Source organism: Lathamus discolor, chromosome 3 (genome assembly GCF_037157495.1).
Source record: "Lathamus discolor isolate bLatDis1 chromosome 3, bLatDis1.hap1, whole genome shotgun sequence".
Taxonomy (NCBI): domain Eukaryota; kingdom Metazoa; phylum Chordata; class Aves; order Psittaciformes; family Psittacidae; genus Lathamus; species Lathamus discolor.
The window spans coordinates 65,543,660-65,562,080 of record NC_088886.1 but is presented as its reverse complement, the minus strand read 5'-3'; the positions used below and the strand labels follow the sequence as shown (position 1 = coordinate 65,562,080).

At 47.1% G+C, this 18,421-nt stretch overlaps 1 protein-coding gene across 5 annotated transcripts in view; it reads right to left on the bottom strand.

Moving 5' to 3' along the window:
• LRRFIP1 (LRR binding FLII interacting protein 1) overlaps positions 1-18,421 on the bottom strand; it is a 108,869-nt gene that overhangs the window by 59,141 nt on the left and 31,307 nt on the right. For 3 of the 5 annotated variants that reach the window (XM_065669629.1, XM_065669625.1, XM_065669626.1), the window contains exon 2: positions 3,423-3,509. In XM_065669629.1, coding sequence (XP_065525701.1) covers positions 3,423-3,509 — 87 coding nt within the window. Of the gene's footprint in view, positions 1-3,422; positions 3,510-12,059; positions 12,165-18,421 lie in introns of those variants that run through there. The other 2 variants (XM_065669628.1, XM_065669627.1) reach the window with 1 other exon arrangement.

Sequence of the window (18,421 nt, the reverse complement as noted above, 5' to 3'; positions counted from 1 at the left end):
AGACCCGTGGGGATAAACAACTTGTTACTTGAAAAGACTGACCTCGCTTGAATTCACAGTAAGTATCTGAATGCAGGCAAGCATTTGTCTCAGCACGAAGCACAACACTTAGACTCTGCAACTGTAAACCACATGCTTAATGTACATGGCAGTGTGGATAACAGCAAGGAGCACAGAATAAGAAGTCAGAAACATTCAAGCAGTTATGTTTATTAGGTCTGTGCCTTTTTTACAGTCTCATGACCAGGAACTCACTCCCCACTAAATATATACAAGCATGCTCACCATCATCTAAACCCAAGCTGTTTGCCACGAGCTTCTCATCCTGCCTTTTGAAAAGAAAGGAGCTTATCCATAGCATGGCTGATGACGACTATAATTTTAGATTTCCAAAAGAACAGACTACACAGCAATTTCTGCTCTCAGTTATGTGCTTCCCATGAAATAATTTCTGCCAAATGAAGAGCTTGGTATGATATTGTGTAATCTTTACCATTTACCTATAAGCTTTACTACACAGTTGTGACTAATCTGTGGTGTACTCTTCACATATGGTGAGCCAATAGAACCAGCACTGCGCATTTTAATAGCTTTCCAATAAAGGTGCTGCTCATTCCACCAACATATAACAGAACAAAAATCTCAGATACCTGGTGCTTCTACACTGGTATTTCATCTATTATCAGACTGGTTTGGGTTGAAAGGGGCCTTAAAGCTCACCCAGTTCCAACCCCCTGCCATGGGCAGGGACACCTTCCACTATAGCAGCTTGCTCCAAGCCCCTGTGTCCAACCTGGCCTTGAACACTGCCAGGGATGGGGCAGCCATAGCTTCTCTGGGCACCCTGTGCCAGTGCCTCAGCACCCTCATAGCGGTTAGACCCTCAAAGTCCTATTTTTCTGTAATGGCAAGCAGAACATTAGCTAAATCACAGACGTAGATTCCCGATACAAAAATCACTCAATTATTTTAAAATGAGGAACCTGCAGCAGAAGATTAAGAAATGCCATTAACACCAGACAGTGAGCAGGTAGAGGAGCCAATTTCCAGTCCAAATCCAAATTATTAGAACACCCTACTTCACTGCCAGCAGAAGCTAAATTGCCATGGTTATAGCTTGTAATGGTAGCATCTGGAAACTTTTAACCCAGATCAGCAACATAAATATATTCTGAAGTAATCCATGTTCCACAAGAAGCTTGTCTGGGCATGTACATTGCTTTAAGCTTGAGCAAGTACACGCACATGCAATAGATGTATTTATTGCTTTTTAACTTCCATAACTGCCGCCCCTAAAAAGCCTTCTGAAGCAGTAAAACAAGTGCTTTAAGTTCTGGTTATACGACACAGCAGTAGTGGGAATGTGCTACTCATTCCTCTGAAAATTTTGAGAAGGAAAATGAAGATGGCAGAAAAGAAGCTGTACAGACACCAGTACCCCAGTACATTCCCCTCCAAGGCAGGGGGAGGTGCCAGCTCCCTTGTGTTGATCCCTGCTTGGAATTTTCTGTATTTATGTTTTCTTTTATTATATCTGCAAGACATCCGTGGCTGTGGAAAACTTTCTGCATGCACTCTTACAGGCTCCCCCTCGCATCTGGGGCTGACATTTCAAAGAGCATTTTATGCTCTTTGAAAAAGCTACAGAATAGCCGAACTTGCAAAATATTAAACAAATGTGTAATCACATTACGCCAGTGAATTACAAACCAAATTGTAGTGGAGAGCTGGCTTCACTTTCACTAAATCTGGTATTTCAGAGCAACACCCTGTAGGATTCAGGTTTTATCTACCCAAATTTTCAGTTTCAGATCACCACTCTTCAGTTAGTAACTGCAGGACCATTCAGACAAGTGCTAGTTTTCAACTTACTATGACACCCTTTGCAGCAGCAGCTTTTAATCTTCAAAGGGGTCATCAGTTCCATTAAAGTTATCTGCAAATTAGATGGTAAAACCACTGTCAGCTGCCATGACACCCGTATTTACTTTGCTGCCCAAACACAGCATCTATTGGTTGTTTACCACAGCTCTGCCAAAGGCTGCTCGGCAAGTCCCATCACTCAGGCCACAGGCACAGCAGGCAGCTTGACAGTATCAACATCTGTTTGCAGTCCAGGCCTTCCGACTGTGGTCCGGGTTGCAAGAAAACATACTTCAAAAAAGCAGAAGCCATAGCAGGAAAAGGCTCCTCTCCTCCACAAGCACTGTGCTTGCAGCAATGCTCCCCTGCAGCTCTTACTCCTGGTGTACTTGCACCTACATCTAACCTATAACACTGCTGTGGTTACAGGCTGCTAAGATACATTGAGACGTGCCTCAACTAGACGAGACACTCCAGCACAAAGCTGAGCATAGGCAAACTGCCCAAGTGCTTCCTTTGCAGGCATTGCTGCAGCCTCCACCAACACTAGTCTGCTATCACATCTCCATTCACTGTTTAAAAGCTAAACTAAATCCTTCTCTGCACTCTAAAGCATGGATGTATATTTATTCTTACTACTTATTCCAACACCCTGCTCCCAAACTCCTTACTTCTTCCCTTTCCTTCAAAATTAATTTGAAAACAAATAAGGTATTATTACTATTGACTCTGATCAGCCTACTCTGCTGTCTTCATTAAAGACACATCAACAAATACCAGTTTTAAGTCCTCCTGGTTCAGCCCACCTGCGCCAACCCATGCTTAGACCCCCCAGTCTAATAGCACTAGTTTAGCTTCTAGAGGTTCAAACCAAATGCTGTTCTCAGTTTCTTGTAGTGAAAGAACATTTAGCACAGCTCCTAACCTGTCAAATGCAGCAGGAGCAGAATAAGCCTTTTTGGTCTTTAAAATCATTCCGACAAGGGAAGCCCATGATATCCCACACACTGACATGCAGAGGCACAGTAACTTTGCCGCTGGTATAAAATAACCAGCTCTTACAGAATTTTGGAAAGACTACACCAGGCATTTAATCCAAATGTTTTGCCAAGTTCAGTTTCTACCATTATTTCTGCCAATAGGAGACCACCATTTTCACAAAACAAGGGAGACCACAATGCCAAATTCACAACAATAAAGCAAAACAGGTTACAAGGAGAATTACACAAGGCCAAGTCTACAACACGAATTAGACCAACTGAACTGATAAGAACCTACCCCCCCAATGCACACAGACAAGCTGTGTACTTTGAGATTTAATATTAGACTTTGATTACTAACTAACCACCAGTGAATAATTATACTGGCTTCACCATGACAAAATTCTTGCCACAATCCATATTTTTTTCCAAGCTTGTTTATTTGTTCTTCTATGATGATCAACATTAGCAGACTATGACTGTTTCAACGAAAGACAGATCAACTCTTTGTTCCATGATCTCGGATTATATTCCAGAAAGAAGATGACCAAAACACCTCCCCAAAAGCCTTCACCATACCTCTTTCTGCTGCCTCTCCAATTCCTTCATCCGGATCTCCCGTGCCTCTGCCCGTGCCGCTCGCTTTGCTGCGAGTCTTGCTTCAGCCTGCAAAGGGGAACACAGCAGTGAAATAAAAGCTGCACAATTCCACATGAAACACACTTGTTAAGCAGGGCATGAAATATGGAGACTTGACTCGGCAAGACTGTAAACACATCTGTAGGAGTTAATTCCCTGTTGCAAGTAATGGCCCTGCCTTCCATAATTTGTTATGCTTCACAGCCAGGTAATACACCCTCGTGTGGGCACTACCCTCAGCCAGGAGTTGTGTTTCACAGCACTGCGTTTCTTTAATTACTATTTGTGTGGATAGAGAGGAAACAGCAAGATTTGTTTATGAAAGGCAGGGTTTGCTCTTCCTCCTCCCCCCCTCCTCCCCCCCTTTGCGGTGCAGCTTATTTTTATTGATGAATTAATCTGACCAACAGCAAACACATTATGTGCCATCTTTCTTAACCACTGACGCTGCGCACACATACATGGGCACGGCACTCAGGTAAACGCTGCTGTTGAGCATGACTATGCACAGCTAAGGCTGAAATGCTGGATGCTGGGGTGGGAGCAGGGAACCTGAGAAAATGTGCTAACTCGAAGTCTCCAGGCATCTGCATTCAAGTCCAAACCTCTCTGGAGTGGAAACCTGCCAAGAACCGGCCTCCCGGGAGATCTACAGTGCTTCCTCATTTCAGCCCAGCTGGAAACACTACAACAGCCTATACAGTGATATTTCTAAATATTCTGTGTTTCATCCCAGGCAAAGCTGTTCAGTCTTACAGAGAAACATGTAAAATGAGCTCAGGCTCTGTACCCCACAGCCGGCAGCAGTCTGCCCGGTGAAATCCAAGATAGCTCAGCAGCGAGCAAAAGGCATTGCTCAGCCAGTCGCCCCGGTGTTACGCCCAACCCCTCTGCTTCTGAAACCTCTTAACCGTAAGTACAGCATCCAATTTAACAGGAACACTTGCAGTAATACAAGGGTCAAGCATACAAAAAACCAAAATGCCAGAGCTTCCACCAGCACTTCTAACCAGGAGGAAAACCAGAAAGAAGACAGGTGCCATTTCTTTTCCCTTCTGTATGTAGTCACCACCTGAACCTATGGGCAAAGGCCACAACCTTCAAAACCACAACACAAAACATGGGAAGAGTTTAAACAAACGAGTAGGCTGGTTGAAACTTTCAGCTAACAGAAAAGGGCCAATGAAAACCAAGCACAAGATGGTGTATGGGAGGACCAGGAGCCTTCCCATCACCCACATTCTACTAAACCCTACCATAAACAGCCCCAATCCCTAAATACCTCCACATCTCAACTATCAACATTCTCCCTCCTTTTACTGCATTGCCCCTAGACTCAAAACTGGTACGCAGGCAGATTCCTCTTGATGACCATAGCAGCTCCCCATTGTGCAAATATGATCTATTTACATGAACAGTTTTTAATCACTGCAACACAGTGAATTTCGGTCTGAAACATTACTTACAAGAACAGAAAAACCTTCTCTGAGGGTAAAAAAAGCCCATGGCAGAACGAGAAAAGGGATTGTTTTGCACAAAGTGCTGTTCTCTTTTCAGTTCATTGCTTGAATTTCAGGGTAACCAGCTCTGCCACGGACAGAAACTGCAAAATCCACCCAAGGTCTTGTACCTAGAACAGACCTCTATGCCTGTCCCCAAAACATGCCCCCTCTCATCATCGCAGCGTGTTGTTACTTACAGAGACAAATGAAGGCAGATTCCAGCGTACAGGCATGTAGGGGACTTGGATTAGATCTTAGGCAGAAGCTTTTCCCTGTGAGGGTGCTGAGGCGCTGGCACAGGGTGCCCAGAGAAGCTGTGGCTGCCCCATCCCTGGCAGTGTTCAAGGCTAGGTTGGACACAGGGGCTTGGAGCACCCTGATCTAGTGGAAGGTGTCCGTGCCCCTGGCAGGGGTTGGAGCTGGATGAGCTTTAAGGTCCCTTTAACCCAAACCATTCCATGATGATTTCATGATTACCACAAGTGTTTTCAAGGGACAGTGTCTTCAAAAGCACTTGCTAACCTGAAGCAATTTGTCCAAAAAACAAACCAACAGCCCTGCTGCTGGGCAGATATTAGGTGGAATCCCTGCCAGGCAGTCCTGATTTACCTGCAATGTTTGCAATCGCTTATGACACCCACTATATAAACATAATCTAGAAATGTATGCTAAAGGTGAGAAATCACAGGACTGACCAAGTATGATACGGACTTTACGTGATCCACTTCTGTTGATTCGAAAATAAGCTGCAGTACCTCAAGAAGCCCTACTCTGAGTCTACCCCACATCAGTACTACTGTAAATAAAGGACACTGTCAGAGACAAGGATTGCTCCAAGCTGTTTATCACAGAAGGCTGCCAAGCAATTCACATGACACTGGGTAACAACCACCGTCTTCTGCCAGTAGCTGCGCAAACACAACAGGATCATGTCCCAAGGAAGGAGAATCTTGCTCCAGTGACACCAGGTCATTCTTCATTTTTTGGGGACAGAGGGAATAGGAGATATACCTTTCATTCCTTACAGTTTAGAGAAATGCTCCCTCATCCCTGCAAACTGTAAGTAGTCTTAAGAAACAGCACAAAAATTAAAGTTAACCACTTTACTGTACACACATTTGCAAATCACACCTGATTCAAGTAAATCAAAGAGTAACAGAACTGTTTGTGCTGTAAGGGACCTTAAAGCTCATCCAGCTCCAACCCCCTGCCACGGGCAGGGACACCTTCCGCTAGAGCAGGTTGCTCCAAGCCCCTGTGTCCAACCTGGCCTTGAACACTGCCAGGGATGGGGCAGCCACAGCTTCTCTGGGCACCCTGTGCCAGCGCCTCAGCACCCTCACAGGGAAGAGCTTCTGCCTAAGAGCTCATCTCAATCTCCCCTCTGGCAGGTTAAAGCCATTCCCCTTGTCTTGCTCCTACAGGCCCTTGTCCAAACCCCTCTCCAGGCTTCCTGTGGTCCCTCATATATGTAACCTGTCATTTATTAGTACAAATTTCAGTGCCAATCCATAGAGTGCCTCTAATTTATTCTATTTCAGCTTTGCAGCCCTCCACCTGCAAAGTCAATCTGCAGACCTGTCAGACATGCAAGAGGAAAAGCACATATTCACTTAGTATCTTTGACTAACAATGCCTTACATTTTGGAACGAACATATTTTGTATTTATGAGCTTTTTCTTTCCCTGACTGCACAGCTCTTCAACATACAAACAGGAGATACAATATGTTCTGATCCTTTTAAACAGCTTCTGAAATTCAAAATCTGCCATTGGCACATACTGGTATGCTTGTAGGAAGTCAACAAATTGTTATTCCACCCAGAATACTACTGTATTAAAGCAAGTAATTTTTATCATATCAAAACAAGGAATTTGGGATCATTTAATCTGGAAGGGACCTCGGGAAGTCTCCAATCCACCCTCCTGCTCAAAGCACAGTCAGGATCAAATTTGGATCATGCTGCCCAGTTGGCTTTCGAAAACCTCGAAGGCTGGCAGCTCTACAGCCTTTCCAGGCTTCTGCTTCACTGACTGACCATCCTCACATGGAATTGACCCCACATCACGTCAGAACCCACTCTCGGTTTAAAACCACTGTTTCATTCTCCTGCTATGCATCCCATAAGACAGCCTGGCTCTTATACTGCTCTCTACAGTAACCTCAGACTGTATGTCAGAAAGGTGCTGTTCATTCCTACCTTATGGTCTGGTGCTGTGCATTAAATACTGTATGTAAACTGGTAGTTATGTTTTTCTAAACATGCTCTCAGTGGTGTCCGGGTGCTATTTAGATGATTACACAGTTATTTTCATTGTGGTTCCTGATGAAATCACCACCTCTTCTGCACTGGACAAAGGCAGTTTGTAAGGGACAAGCCATCCTTCCCTGAAGGGTTTTTGAAGCCACAGCAAAATGAGACTACAGGTGACAAGAAATATGCAAAGAGAAGAAATTCTCAGTACAATGATGTGATCAATACAATAAGCAATGGTCTCTGATGGTATCAGTGATACGAAGAGCACTGATAAAATGGTTAAGCATGAACCGAACACTTCCAAATGAAATCTACTTTGCTTCCTCAGGTTAGGTTGGTTAAGCAAGAGTGAACGTGCTCTCACTCATCATCCATCTTCCCTTGGCACTTTAACAAAACAGGACCACTAGAGTCTGCACTACTCATAGTTCCCCAGGAAAGTCCTCATCTGACAAAGAACAAAACTAGTCCCCAGCTGCAGAAGTCAAGCATCCCACCTCAGTGCTCCCAAACCCTTCTCTGAAGCTATGCATGAGCCTCTGGAGAGCGCTCTCCAACTTGGTTTGCAGCAAGCTATAATCAGGCTGGCCATTCAGTGATCAGCGTGTGCCCTTCCTGATACCCTTTCTACCATGCTTTAGTTGACAGAATTACTTCTTCAGAATGGGATTTTTTTATATCCTGTAGGTAACACAGGTAACAAACCTGGCATCACTTGTGAGCTCAGAGGAAGTAAATCAATCAGGGCACGGTTGAGACCACACCTAACACTTACTGTGTATGATTTTATCAAAGATAACCAAAGTCTCGTAGCAACCCAAACACCCAGCAAATTCTGCAGCAAGTGTGGAAGACAAACAGGAACCATTACTTATGAATTTCCCTGTGCATAACTGTAGCTCAGCTACTGACAGGAGCAGCTACCCCATCAGCAACCCACATGGCACGGATGCTCCCAACACAAGCTCCACTGTTACCTACAGACTTTTAGACTAATGCATAAGAGTGTCAGATTTATTATGGACCTTTTCTTCAAAAGCAGGGGGATGACTAAACTTGCCCAAGGTTGTCAAACCACACTCTTTGAAAGTCTTGGACTTTGCTTTCACATTAATAGTTCTGTGCTATAAATACCTTTATTTCTTGCATACCCTGCAAACAGCAGCTTTAATTTCACATTTCTCTCTCTGTGCTGACTAAACCAAAACAGGCTTTGCCTGGATGACTTTGGCCTTCATCCAGCCCAAGCATTTGTCAGGACCCAGAATCAAGGGCAGTCAGTAGAAGAGACTGACACCACAGCGTGCAAGAAGCCGACATCAGGCCAGCAGGTCAAGGGAGGGGATTCTCCCCCTCTGCTGTGCTCTGGGGAGACCTCCCCTGCAGTCCTGAGCCAGCTCTGGGGCATCAGCACAAGAGGGACATGGAGCTGTTGGAGCAAGGCCAGAGGAGGCCACGGAGATGCTGCGATGCTTCCCTGTGAGGGTGCTTAGGTGCTGGCAGAGGGTGGCCCAGAGAAGCTGTGGCTGCCCCATCCCTGGCAGTGTTCAAGGCCAGGTTGGACACAGGGGCTTGGAGCACCCTGCTCTAGTGGAAGGTGGCCCTGCCTGTGGCAGGGGTTGGAGCTGGATGAGCTTTAAGGTTCTTTTCAACCCAAACTACTCTGGGAGATTCTATGATCATGAAAACAGTAATAAATTCATATAAACTTCTGAAGTTCAGACTACAGAGGCTAAGATGAAAGGCCCCAGTTTGCCAGCAGAAATAACAATTCAACGGATTCAAAATGAAGAGAAAAATCACCAAGCTCAAAGGAAGTAATCTTAATCTAAAATTCGCTAGTGACTCAGTGAGCAAGCAAAGCAGGCCTCAACCAAAAGTGACAGATCACTGGCAAAAACAGAGGACTAAAAATATGAAGCCTAATTGCTCTCATTACAAAGCTTTTGTAATTTCCCTTTTATCAAGTACTGCTCATCTGACAAGGAGGACTGGCATCTTCAGCCAATCTGTGCACCTCAAAAAACCCCATCAAGCCTAATAAGGGGCCTCTGTAAATCCCTGTGGGCATACAAGGAGATGGCAACCATGCTGCTGAGGTGAAGCTGAAATGCACACAGCTGAAAAACAATCGCCTTAATTTATGCAACTCACTCGAATACTACAACTGCATCTCCTGCACTTTTGTCTTCTGATTGCAGCTGCATAGAGTGATTGGTAGCCACTAAGGCCTGAAACAAGTATGCTGCTGCACTGAAAATTGTCACTGCTTTTGTAAGTCCCTTGCTCAGCACTTGACACCCCTGCTTAAAGGGTCACTAGTTTTAAAACTGTTGAGTTCTCTACAGATCTTTATTCTGCCTCAAAGAGTTCAGCACATTCAGCTCTGAACAGGGAAAAACTAAGTAGGCTGTAACCTGGTTCATTACTGAAGTGCAACTGCATCTGAAAAAAAGCCAAACCAGATCATAGCACCACAGAGCGGTTTGTGCTGGAAGGGACCTTAAAGCTCATTCAGTCCCAACCCCTGCCACGGGCAGGGACACCTTCCACTAGAGCAGGGTGCTCCAAGCCCCTGTGTCCAACCTGGCCTTGAGCGCTGCCAGGGATGGGGCAGCCACAGCTTCTCTGGGCACCCTGTGCCAGCACCTCAGCACCCTCACAGGGAAGAGCTTCTGCCTAAGAGCTCATCTCAGTCTCCCCTCTTCCATGTCCCTCTTGTGCTGCTGCCCCAGAGCTGGGTCAGGACTGCAGGGGTGGGGGTCTCCTCAGAGCACAGCAGAGGCGCAGGATCCCCTCCCTGAGCTGCTGCTCCCGCTCTGGGGGTGCAGCCCAGCACACGGCGGGGTTCTGCACTCAAGTGCACACTGGAACAGGGCCATGGGGTGCTTCTTGACCAAGTCCTTCTCCTCAAGGCTGCTCCAGCCCGTCTCCCCCAGCCTGCAGTTGTGTGGTTATTTGGTATCCGCAGGAAAGGGTGAGAGGAGTCTGCTGCTGTCTGCAGCACGAGGAAGTGGGGAGAAGTAGGGGTGCGAGATCTGCATCTGCTGAGGAGTTACCCTCTCGTGGCTTTACACCCCACGCATCAAGACGAGCAGAGGTCTGGTTGCACCCGCAGCCGGTGCTGCTGGGCCTGGTGTATAGTGCACAACGGTTACGGAAGCGAGAGCTTCCTGGCTGCGAGCACAGTGACAGAGAAGCTGCACATTCATTATCATTTTGATGACAGAATTATTTAGGTGACTTTGTTAGGTAGAGGCTAATGACACACATCCTGAAGGTGTGCATTCCCTGTGCAATGCCTAAGAGCTCATTGTTCAACTGGGAGCCCCAAGAAACAGCCAACAAAGACAGGAAATTATGCGCTTTTTTGAGCAGTGAAAAATGACTGTTGACTTGCCACAAAGCTACGCATATAAGAGGTTTCGATCTATACAAAGCACCCCTTAATTCCAACGTGCACAAAATTATCTGCTTTTAAGACTAGTAATCAAAGTTAGTAGCATGGTTTTTTGTGGACAGAGTGTTAGTTTGCCAGCACCAAACCATAGACAGAGTTCTCTGATCCCACTGTCAGAGCAGCTTTAAAACACAAGACTGCCTGATTAAATTACACCTGCTTACTGTATGCAACTACTATTATGTATTTCTGCAGTAACTATTCTCAGGCTGATTCAAACTGCTTGCCAACACACTTAGGACGAAGCCAGCAAGTCACTTTTGGGGCAAGCATTCCATTACTGTGCATGTAAAGGCTCTTCCTCAAATGATAAACAACTATTCACTCTATTTACACAAGTTATACGCCATCAGACAAAAGAAATCTGGTAAGGTTTGCTATACTTTGACTGAGTTTAAAGTCTATTTAGAGAAGCAGCACTTGATTTATAATACTTTTGTGACACAGCTGTCAGGTAAACTAGTTCTACCCCACAGCAACGACTTCCCACCTTCACTTCAGTTACAGGTGACATAAAACAGTGAGTTCCAGGGGCTCACCATGAGTTTTCATGCCCTCCTCAGCACCCAAGCAAGAGTCTATAAATAACTTGTATGCTTAGAGGTCATACGAGCATATTCACCTGGCATTTTTTGCATCTGAGTTATAAATGCAAACATACTTTGCACCACTTGACGAGGAGCCTATGAATCATGTAGGGCTCGGTCAGTCCGCATCGTGCTTAACTCCCCACGTTTCTCTTAAATGCGAGTTAGTATTAAAAGCCAACACGTTCACGAGCCTTAACCTACTCAAAGATTCCCTTCCAATACCCACGTCCCAGCACTGCTGGTGAGACAGACAGGCCCATGACAGGCTTGTCAAACGGCTCCTATCCCTTCGTACAGCCACGGCGGTGAACCCAGGGTGACGGTTTATGTCAGCAGATGACTAATCCACCCATTAACAGCTTACAGTCACACGGGGCTGCTCTGAAAGTTTGCTCAGAAAACACCTAAGAGGCTCAGCTGTCCTATCTGCTCCCGTACCGCAGCAAGCAGCCAGCACCACGTGTTTTACCTCCGATTTTCAAAAGCAAGCCCTTAAAGCACTGGCTCCCTCCTGCAGCTGCCAGCAGCGGCAGGAGGTGCCCACCAGCCCCACCGCAGAGCTGCTGCCGGTTACACGCTGCCCCCAGAACGCGACCGAGCCACAGCGCGCACGGGAGCGCGGAGACCCCCTGCACGCTCCCCAGCACCTCGGTCACTGCCTTCGGGCTGAACCAGCGCCGGCACTCGCGGAGGGGACGCCCGCGGGCTCTCCCGGGGGCTGCCCCGCCCGGGGCACGCCCGCGCTGCTGCCCCCGCGGCCCCGCTTACCTGCTCCCGGGCGGCCGGGCTCAGGCACTCGGACACCGCTTCCATGGCCGCGGCTGCCGCTCGCTCCCGCTCCGCTCGCAGGAAGCCGGCAGCCCGGGCCGGGCCGGGCCGGCCCTCGGGGCGGGGCGCTGCCGGGGAGGCCCTGGGGAGGCCGCAGGCGGGTGCGGGCGGGTGTGCGCGGCTGGCGGGGGGAGCTGGTCCTTGCTCCGGAGGGCGCGCTTAGAGCCGCGGAGCGGTTGGGGCTGGAGGGACCGCAAAGCACATCTAGTTCCAACCCCCTGCCACGGGCAGGGACACCTTCCACTAGAGCAGGGTGCTCCAAGCCCCTGTGTCCAGCCTGGCCTTGGACACTGCCAGGGATGGGGCAGCCACAGCTTCTCTGGGTACCCTGTGCCAGCGCCTCAGCACCCTCACAGGGAAGAGCTTCTGCCTAAGAGCTCATCTCAGTCTACCCTGTTCTGGCAGGTTAAAGCCATTCCCCTTGGCCTTTAGGCCCTAGGCCCTTGCCCAAAGCCCCTCTCCAGGTTTCCTGCAGCCCCTTTAGGCACTGGAGCTGCTCTAAGGTCTCCCCTTAAGGAGCCTTCTCTTCTCCAGGCTGAACCAGCCCAGCTCTCTCAGCCTGTCTTCATATTAAGCAAAGCTTCAGCTCCTCTGACCATCTTTCTGAGATAGGTATGACTAGACAGACACTAGCTTTTTAAGGGGGTAAAAAAAAAGAAGAGACAGATTAATACCCACTTTCAGACTATGCTCTTTAGGTTCTGTGAGTACTGCCCTGCTCCCCCAAGTGACAGTGATATAGCAGGCAAGGACGGAGAGAGAGCTAACTGCTCTCACCTGAATGATGCTAAATGGCTTTGGCAAGCAATCAAGTAAAATGCACCCCTGGCTTCCCAGATTATGGCTCAGCTCCTGTAGTTACAGAATTGTATGCACTTGGTTTTTATTTAGCACTGTCTGAAGGATCCAGCGGAGTGTCAAGTGCCAGGAGGAGCAGCGAGTGTGTATGTAGGAATACAGAGAATTTTGTTCTAGCAAAATTTGCCAGGACCTGCTTGGAAATCCCAGCTGAATGGGCCTCACTTCATGTCAAATCAATTCAGACATGCTGAAGTGCATTTTGAATGCTGTGAGCTCTGTGTTACTGAAAAATGGAAGTTTGCTGGTATTAAAAAGACCTCCCGCTTCTTCAGTTCCTTACCCACCAGGTCAGTGGGACACTAACATGTTTGAATTTACCCTGAGGTATGCAGAATACCTTACTTATAGTTCATCAAGTAAGCCAAATAAAACCAAGTATTTTTGCTGCTGTATGGACTTAGAAAGTAATTAGAAAAAGGTGTATGTGGGGGTCCTCAGTAATTTATGCCTTGTATAGGAAGTACTTGCATCTCTTGCATATTTTCTAAGTGACAGATAGTACAGTACTGGTACAGATTTACCAGTGAATGTAAGGAGGAGGAATAATTCTCATTAACCAAGAAAACCAGAACAAATTGTCTACTTTAAGATAAGATGAAAATATGCATAATTTGTCCTTAATAGTGGTTTAAACCATGACACTGAGTTACGATGCTTCAGATTTACATGGTTAACGTCACTCCCCTTCTCTATTAAAACTTCTACATATAAGCAAGGCACATTGGAAGAATTAACCCCAGAGCCTGACCCTGGCTACCTTGGGGTGAGTTGCCGTAGTCCAGAAGTGCCTTCTTCACAGCTGACAACAGGGCTTTTTGCAATGCTTGACAGTGTTTACTGCACCAAAATTAAATGCTGAGCAGTGTCTGGGAATTAGGCCTCAACTTCTGTGGGATTCAGGGCCAGCCACAGAGGATGGACCTGCTGGGCATTGCAGGAGCAGTAGCAATCCCCAGGGGCATCTCCAGGCAGGTCACTCAGCTGGGGCAGGACATGCCAGCATCTTCCCGCAGTTATTGTACACTTGTGGTGTTCTTTGCTCTTGATGACAAAGGGTAAGAGAAATGCAGCAGAGCAGGAACCTTTTCAGCCTTAAGAGGCTTAGGGTTGTAGGTACGGTACCTGAACAGGAAAGTGTTTCCTGATCACGTTATGTTGGCCTGGTGCCTGCTCCAGTATCAACCTTCCTGGGGATGAAATGGGCGTCAGTGAAACACAGATTTAATTTACAGACGCTGTCTCTGTTGACTGCCTATGAAGTGTGCTGGGCAGATTATACTGCCTAGCTTCCCTTTCCCCTTTCATCTTGGCTATTCTGCTATGCAGGCATACCCATCATACCCTCCAGCTAGCAGGTTCACCAAGAAGAAACTTCACACAAGGGTACAGTGTACCACTGAATCTCCAGTTACAGCTTTCAGAGTAGCTTAAGACTGACTTTGTCCAATTAAAAAAAACAGTACTTTTGAGCCATGTGATCATGTTCCTGCTTCACAGGATCATCTATTATGTCTGTAGCTATCAGTTTATTTTCATACTCATATTGAAGTGGACTTAAGACAGTTCAGATTTACTTTTTTTAAGCAAAGTTGTGTCCTTTACCCTGTATTGAAGGAAAAAATAACAGGTAGGCTCAAGGGTTTGGAGACCTTATTACAGTTTTTCAGTACTTAAAGGGGGTTTAAAGGAATGATAAACTGTTTACCAGGGCCTGTAGGAATAAAACAATGGGTAATGATTTTAAACTGGAAGCCAGAGATTAAACATAAGGAAGAGGGGTGATGATGGGGACAATGAGGGTGCTGAGGCGCTGGCACAGGGTGCCCAGAGAAGCTGTGGCTGCCCCATCCCTGTCAGTGTTCAAGGCCAGGTTGGACACCGGGCTTGGAGCACCCTGCTCTAGTGGAAGGTGTCCCTGCCCATGGCAGGGGGTTGGAGCTGGATAAGTTTTAAGGTCCCTTCCAACACAAACCAGTCTCGGATTCTATGACTTCAGTAAAACCACAGTCCGTTTTACAAATGCAATACTTTCCCTGCCTTAAGCAGGGTTTCTCCCTGTGCCAGGGTGCAAGTTAGACATCCGTAATGTCCTTTATTTAAAGGAAGAGTGTGTGGCCTTTTCAGGGACAGTGGGACACGGCTGGGGTCCAGGGACTGTAAATGAATCCAGCTGAACTATTGCCCCCACATGTAAAATAGTGCCAGCCCATCCAAATTAGCTAAAACACTGTCAGCTGCGTGGCAGCGCTGGGAAAAGAGATTCTCCACACTGGGCTGCCAGCTCACATGGGAAACTGAGCTCCGTTGCTGGGTGGAGGCTTTGCTAGGCTCCGGGACCCACACCCTCTGCCTGGGAAGGAGAGCACAGGGTTCAGTTGCTAAAGGGCAATGTGTTGTGCTTGTCTCTGCAACCGGAGAAAATCTGGTGCCAGGAAGAGATGACTCTTCTTGAGTTCTATTGTTGCTGCTGCAAAATGGCAATGGATAAAATGAGCTGCTTAAACTTCGGTAATTCTCCCTGAGGTGGGAGATTCCTCCTCCCCGAGCTCTGGTCCCTGCAACAAGTGAAACCAGGGGGAACTCAAATCAGGTGAACTCAAGCATGGCACTGATTTCTGTGGAGCCAAGATTTCTGCTCAGACTATGCCTTGCATTGTTCTTGGGGTATTGTCCCATTTAGTGCCATTTACAAACACCTGTGTCCTCTAATCCCTCTTGTCTCTCCCTTGGGTGTGTTTTAGGCTCACCCAGCTCATCACAAGAGCCTTTTTGAAGCTGCTACTCCTGGCTCCTCTACCGCAGCATTCCCACACCCCAGCTCCATTCCCTGATGGGTTTCCCAGCCTTTTCTTTTGCTCCTTTTCCTTTTTTAAATTTAACTAACTGCTTACAGTGTGATGCTGTTGCTTAAAGACTAAAATCAACACCAGCCTCTCCAGTGGTCAGCACCTGGGTTAAGCTCAGCTCTGGCACAACCCGAGGCACCTCAGGGATACAACTGCAGCAAATTAACAACAGTTTCATGGTTTATTTCTGCATTGCAACTGCTACTCAGTGTGGATATGGATTTATAAGCATCTGTTCAAGTGTCTGATTGTTACATGCCAGTATGCTGGGATGTGCAACCTGGAGAGTGAGTATATATATGCTTAAAGGGGAAGTGTTGTGTTGGTACTGGGGGTTATCTTCCTCTAGCTTAAAAAGGAGTTTGGGAGCTTTGAAATCATTCTCGGAATTGCCTTCTCAGGTACAAAAGTTCATTGCAGTGGGACAGTGGGGACTGTAGGATAATCGGTGCAGTGGCTGGAGAAGAAGCACAAAAGAGCATCCAAAGGAGTGTGAGCAGCAGCTCAGGGAAGGGATTCTCTCCCTCTGCTGCATTCTGGGGAGACACCCCCCCTGCAGTCCTGATCCAGCTCTGGGGCAACAGCACAAAAGGGATGTGGAGCTGCTGGAGCAAGGCCAGAGGAGGCCATGGAGATGCTGCGAGGGCTGGAGCAGCTCTGCTCTGGAGCCAGGCTGAGAGAGCTGGGCTGGGTCAGCCTGGAGAAGGCTCCTTAAGGGGAGACCTTAGAGCAGCTCCAGTGCCTAAAGGGGATACAGGAAACCTGGAGAGGGGCTTTGGACAAGGGCCTGTAGGGACAGGACAAGAGGAATGGCTTTAACCTGCCAGAGGGGAGACTGAGATGAGCTCTTAGGCAGAAGCTCTTCCCTGTGAGGGTGCTGAGGCGCTGGCACAGGGTGCCCAGAGAAGCTGTGGCTGCCCCATCCCTGGCAGTGTTCACGGCCAGGCTGGACACAGGGGCTTGGAGCAACCTGCTCTAGTGCAAGGTGTCCCTGCCCATGGCAAGGATTGGAACTAGGTGAGCTCTGAGGTCCCTTCCAACCCAAACCAGGCTGTGACTCTATGAAATACCATTAACTCAGTGCACAGCTCTCATAACTGTGCATTTCCCATTTGAAGTAGGACTTTGTAAGAATGACATTAATTCAGGGAGATATCTAAGCAGGAACAATGTTCATGGTGGAAATACACATTACGTGGAATACAATGCTAAACTGAGCATGAGAAAAGCAGGTAAACAGGAGATGTAGAAGTAGGGGGGAAGCCAGTGATTTTCAGTTTGAGGAAGCTGGGAGGGTTCACTGTGAGCTCATTGTGGGTATGCCTGAGCAGGGAAAAAAGGCAGCAAACGTTACACAAACCAACCCCACAAACCTCCCCCCCAGAATGACTGTGCTTAGGACAGCAGCTCCGGTTGTGATGACACAGACTTGCGCTTACCTCTCCATGTGGAACACACTTCCCTTTTGCAAACATGCAGATGCAAACCCCACCGTGCTTGCACACAACACCACACATTCCTCCACAAACACAGGTCTTAATCCTAAAAACCACTTTCGCAGAACTGCGTCCCTTTACCTCTAACTCAAAGAAAGGGAGCAGTGTCAAAAGGAAGGTCTTCAAAGTGTTTTCCAGCCTGAGTCTGTGATTCTCAGAATTCTGGCAGTATCCCTCCATATCACATTTACTACTGTCCCTCCAACCGCTGGTAACAGACAAAGCAAGTTTCATTTTGTGGAGAAAAAGGATGGCAAGAACTTCATACTGGCAGGAAAGTTCGGTTTCTCTGCCTCTTTTGAGGGTTCAGAATCTTGTTCTTCTCATGTTCCAGAAGCCTATAAAATAAGAATTCCATGGAATAACACCCATATGAAGTCATGAAGACAGAAAAAGCCCTACGCATGCATCTCACTTCATCATCCCTGTCTGCTGTGGGCATCCTGGCACCCTTGCAGCTCAGCTGGCAGAGTTAACAAAACCTCCTTGTAAACCGTAACCAAGGCAATGAACTCGAGTATACACAACTAAGTGCTGCTTAGGAAAACAATGTCCGGTTTTCATAACCAAAGTGCACTGCCAGTATCAACAGAGGTTTTTCTGTTGAGGCTTGAACATGACACAGCGAGGAGGAGGAAGGAAACTGCTGAACCAGACATAAGTGCTTCTTGCTACACTCAAGTCAGACAGACTGAATCATGCTAGTTGGGAAGCTTGAAGACTCCTGGGTAGCCTAATGCATGCCATGCTTATCATTCAGCCCAGGAAATCCAGCTTCCAAACTCAAAGGCAACACTGTCATGAACATTCAGATAGCATTAATGCCTCACTGCCATCAGAAAGCTTCAGAAATCTGAGATACTGATATATGAAAAGACAGATGATCTTTTGGTTTTAGAAAGACCAGACTTAAGAGTAGTTCTCATAAGCTAATAAATTCCATACCAAGGCTTAAAACTTTCCTGTGCCTTTGCTCAATCATGGGGAAAATACAAAAAACAACCCCACAGAATTGTAAAAGATGAGACCAAAATCCCGCACTTTGGTTCAGAGCATTTCACACAACCTGAGTACACAGAGACTTGTGTAACACACAAAC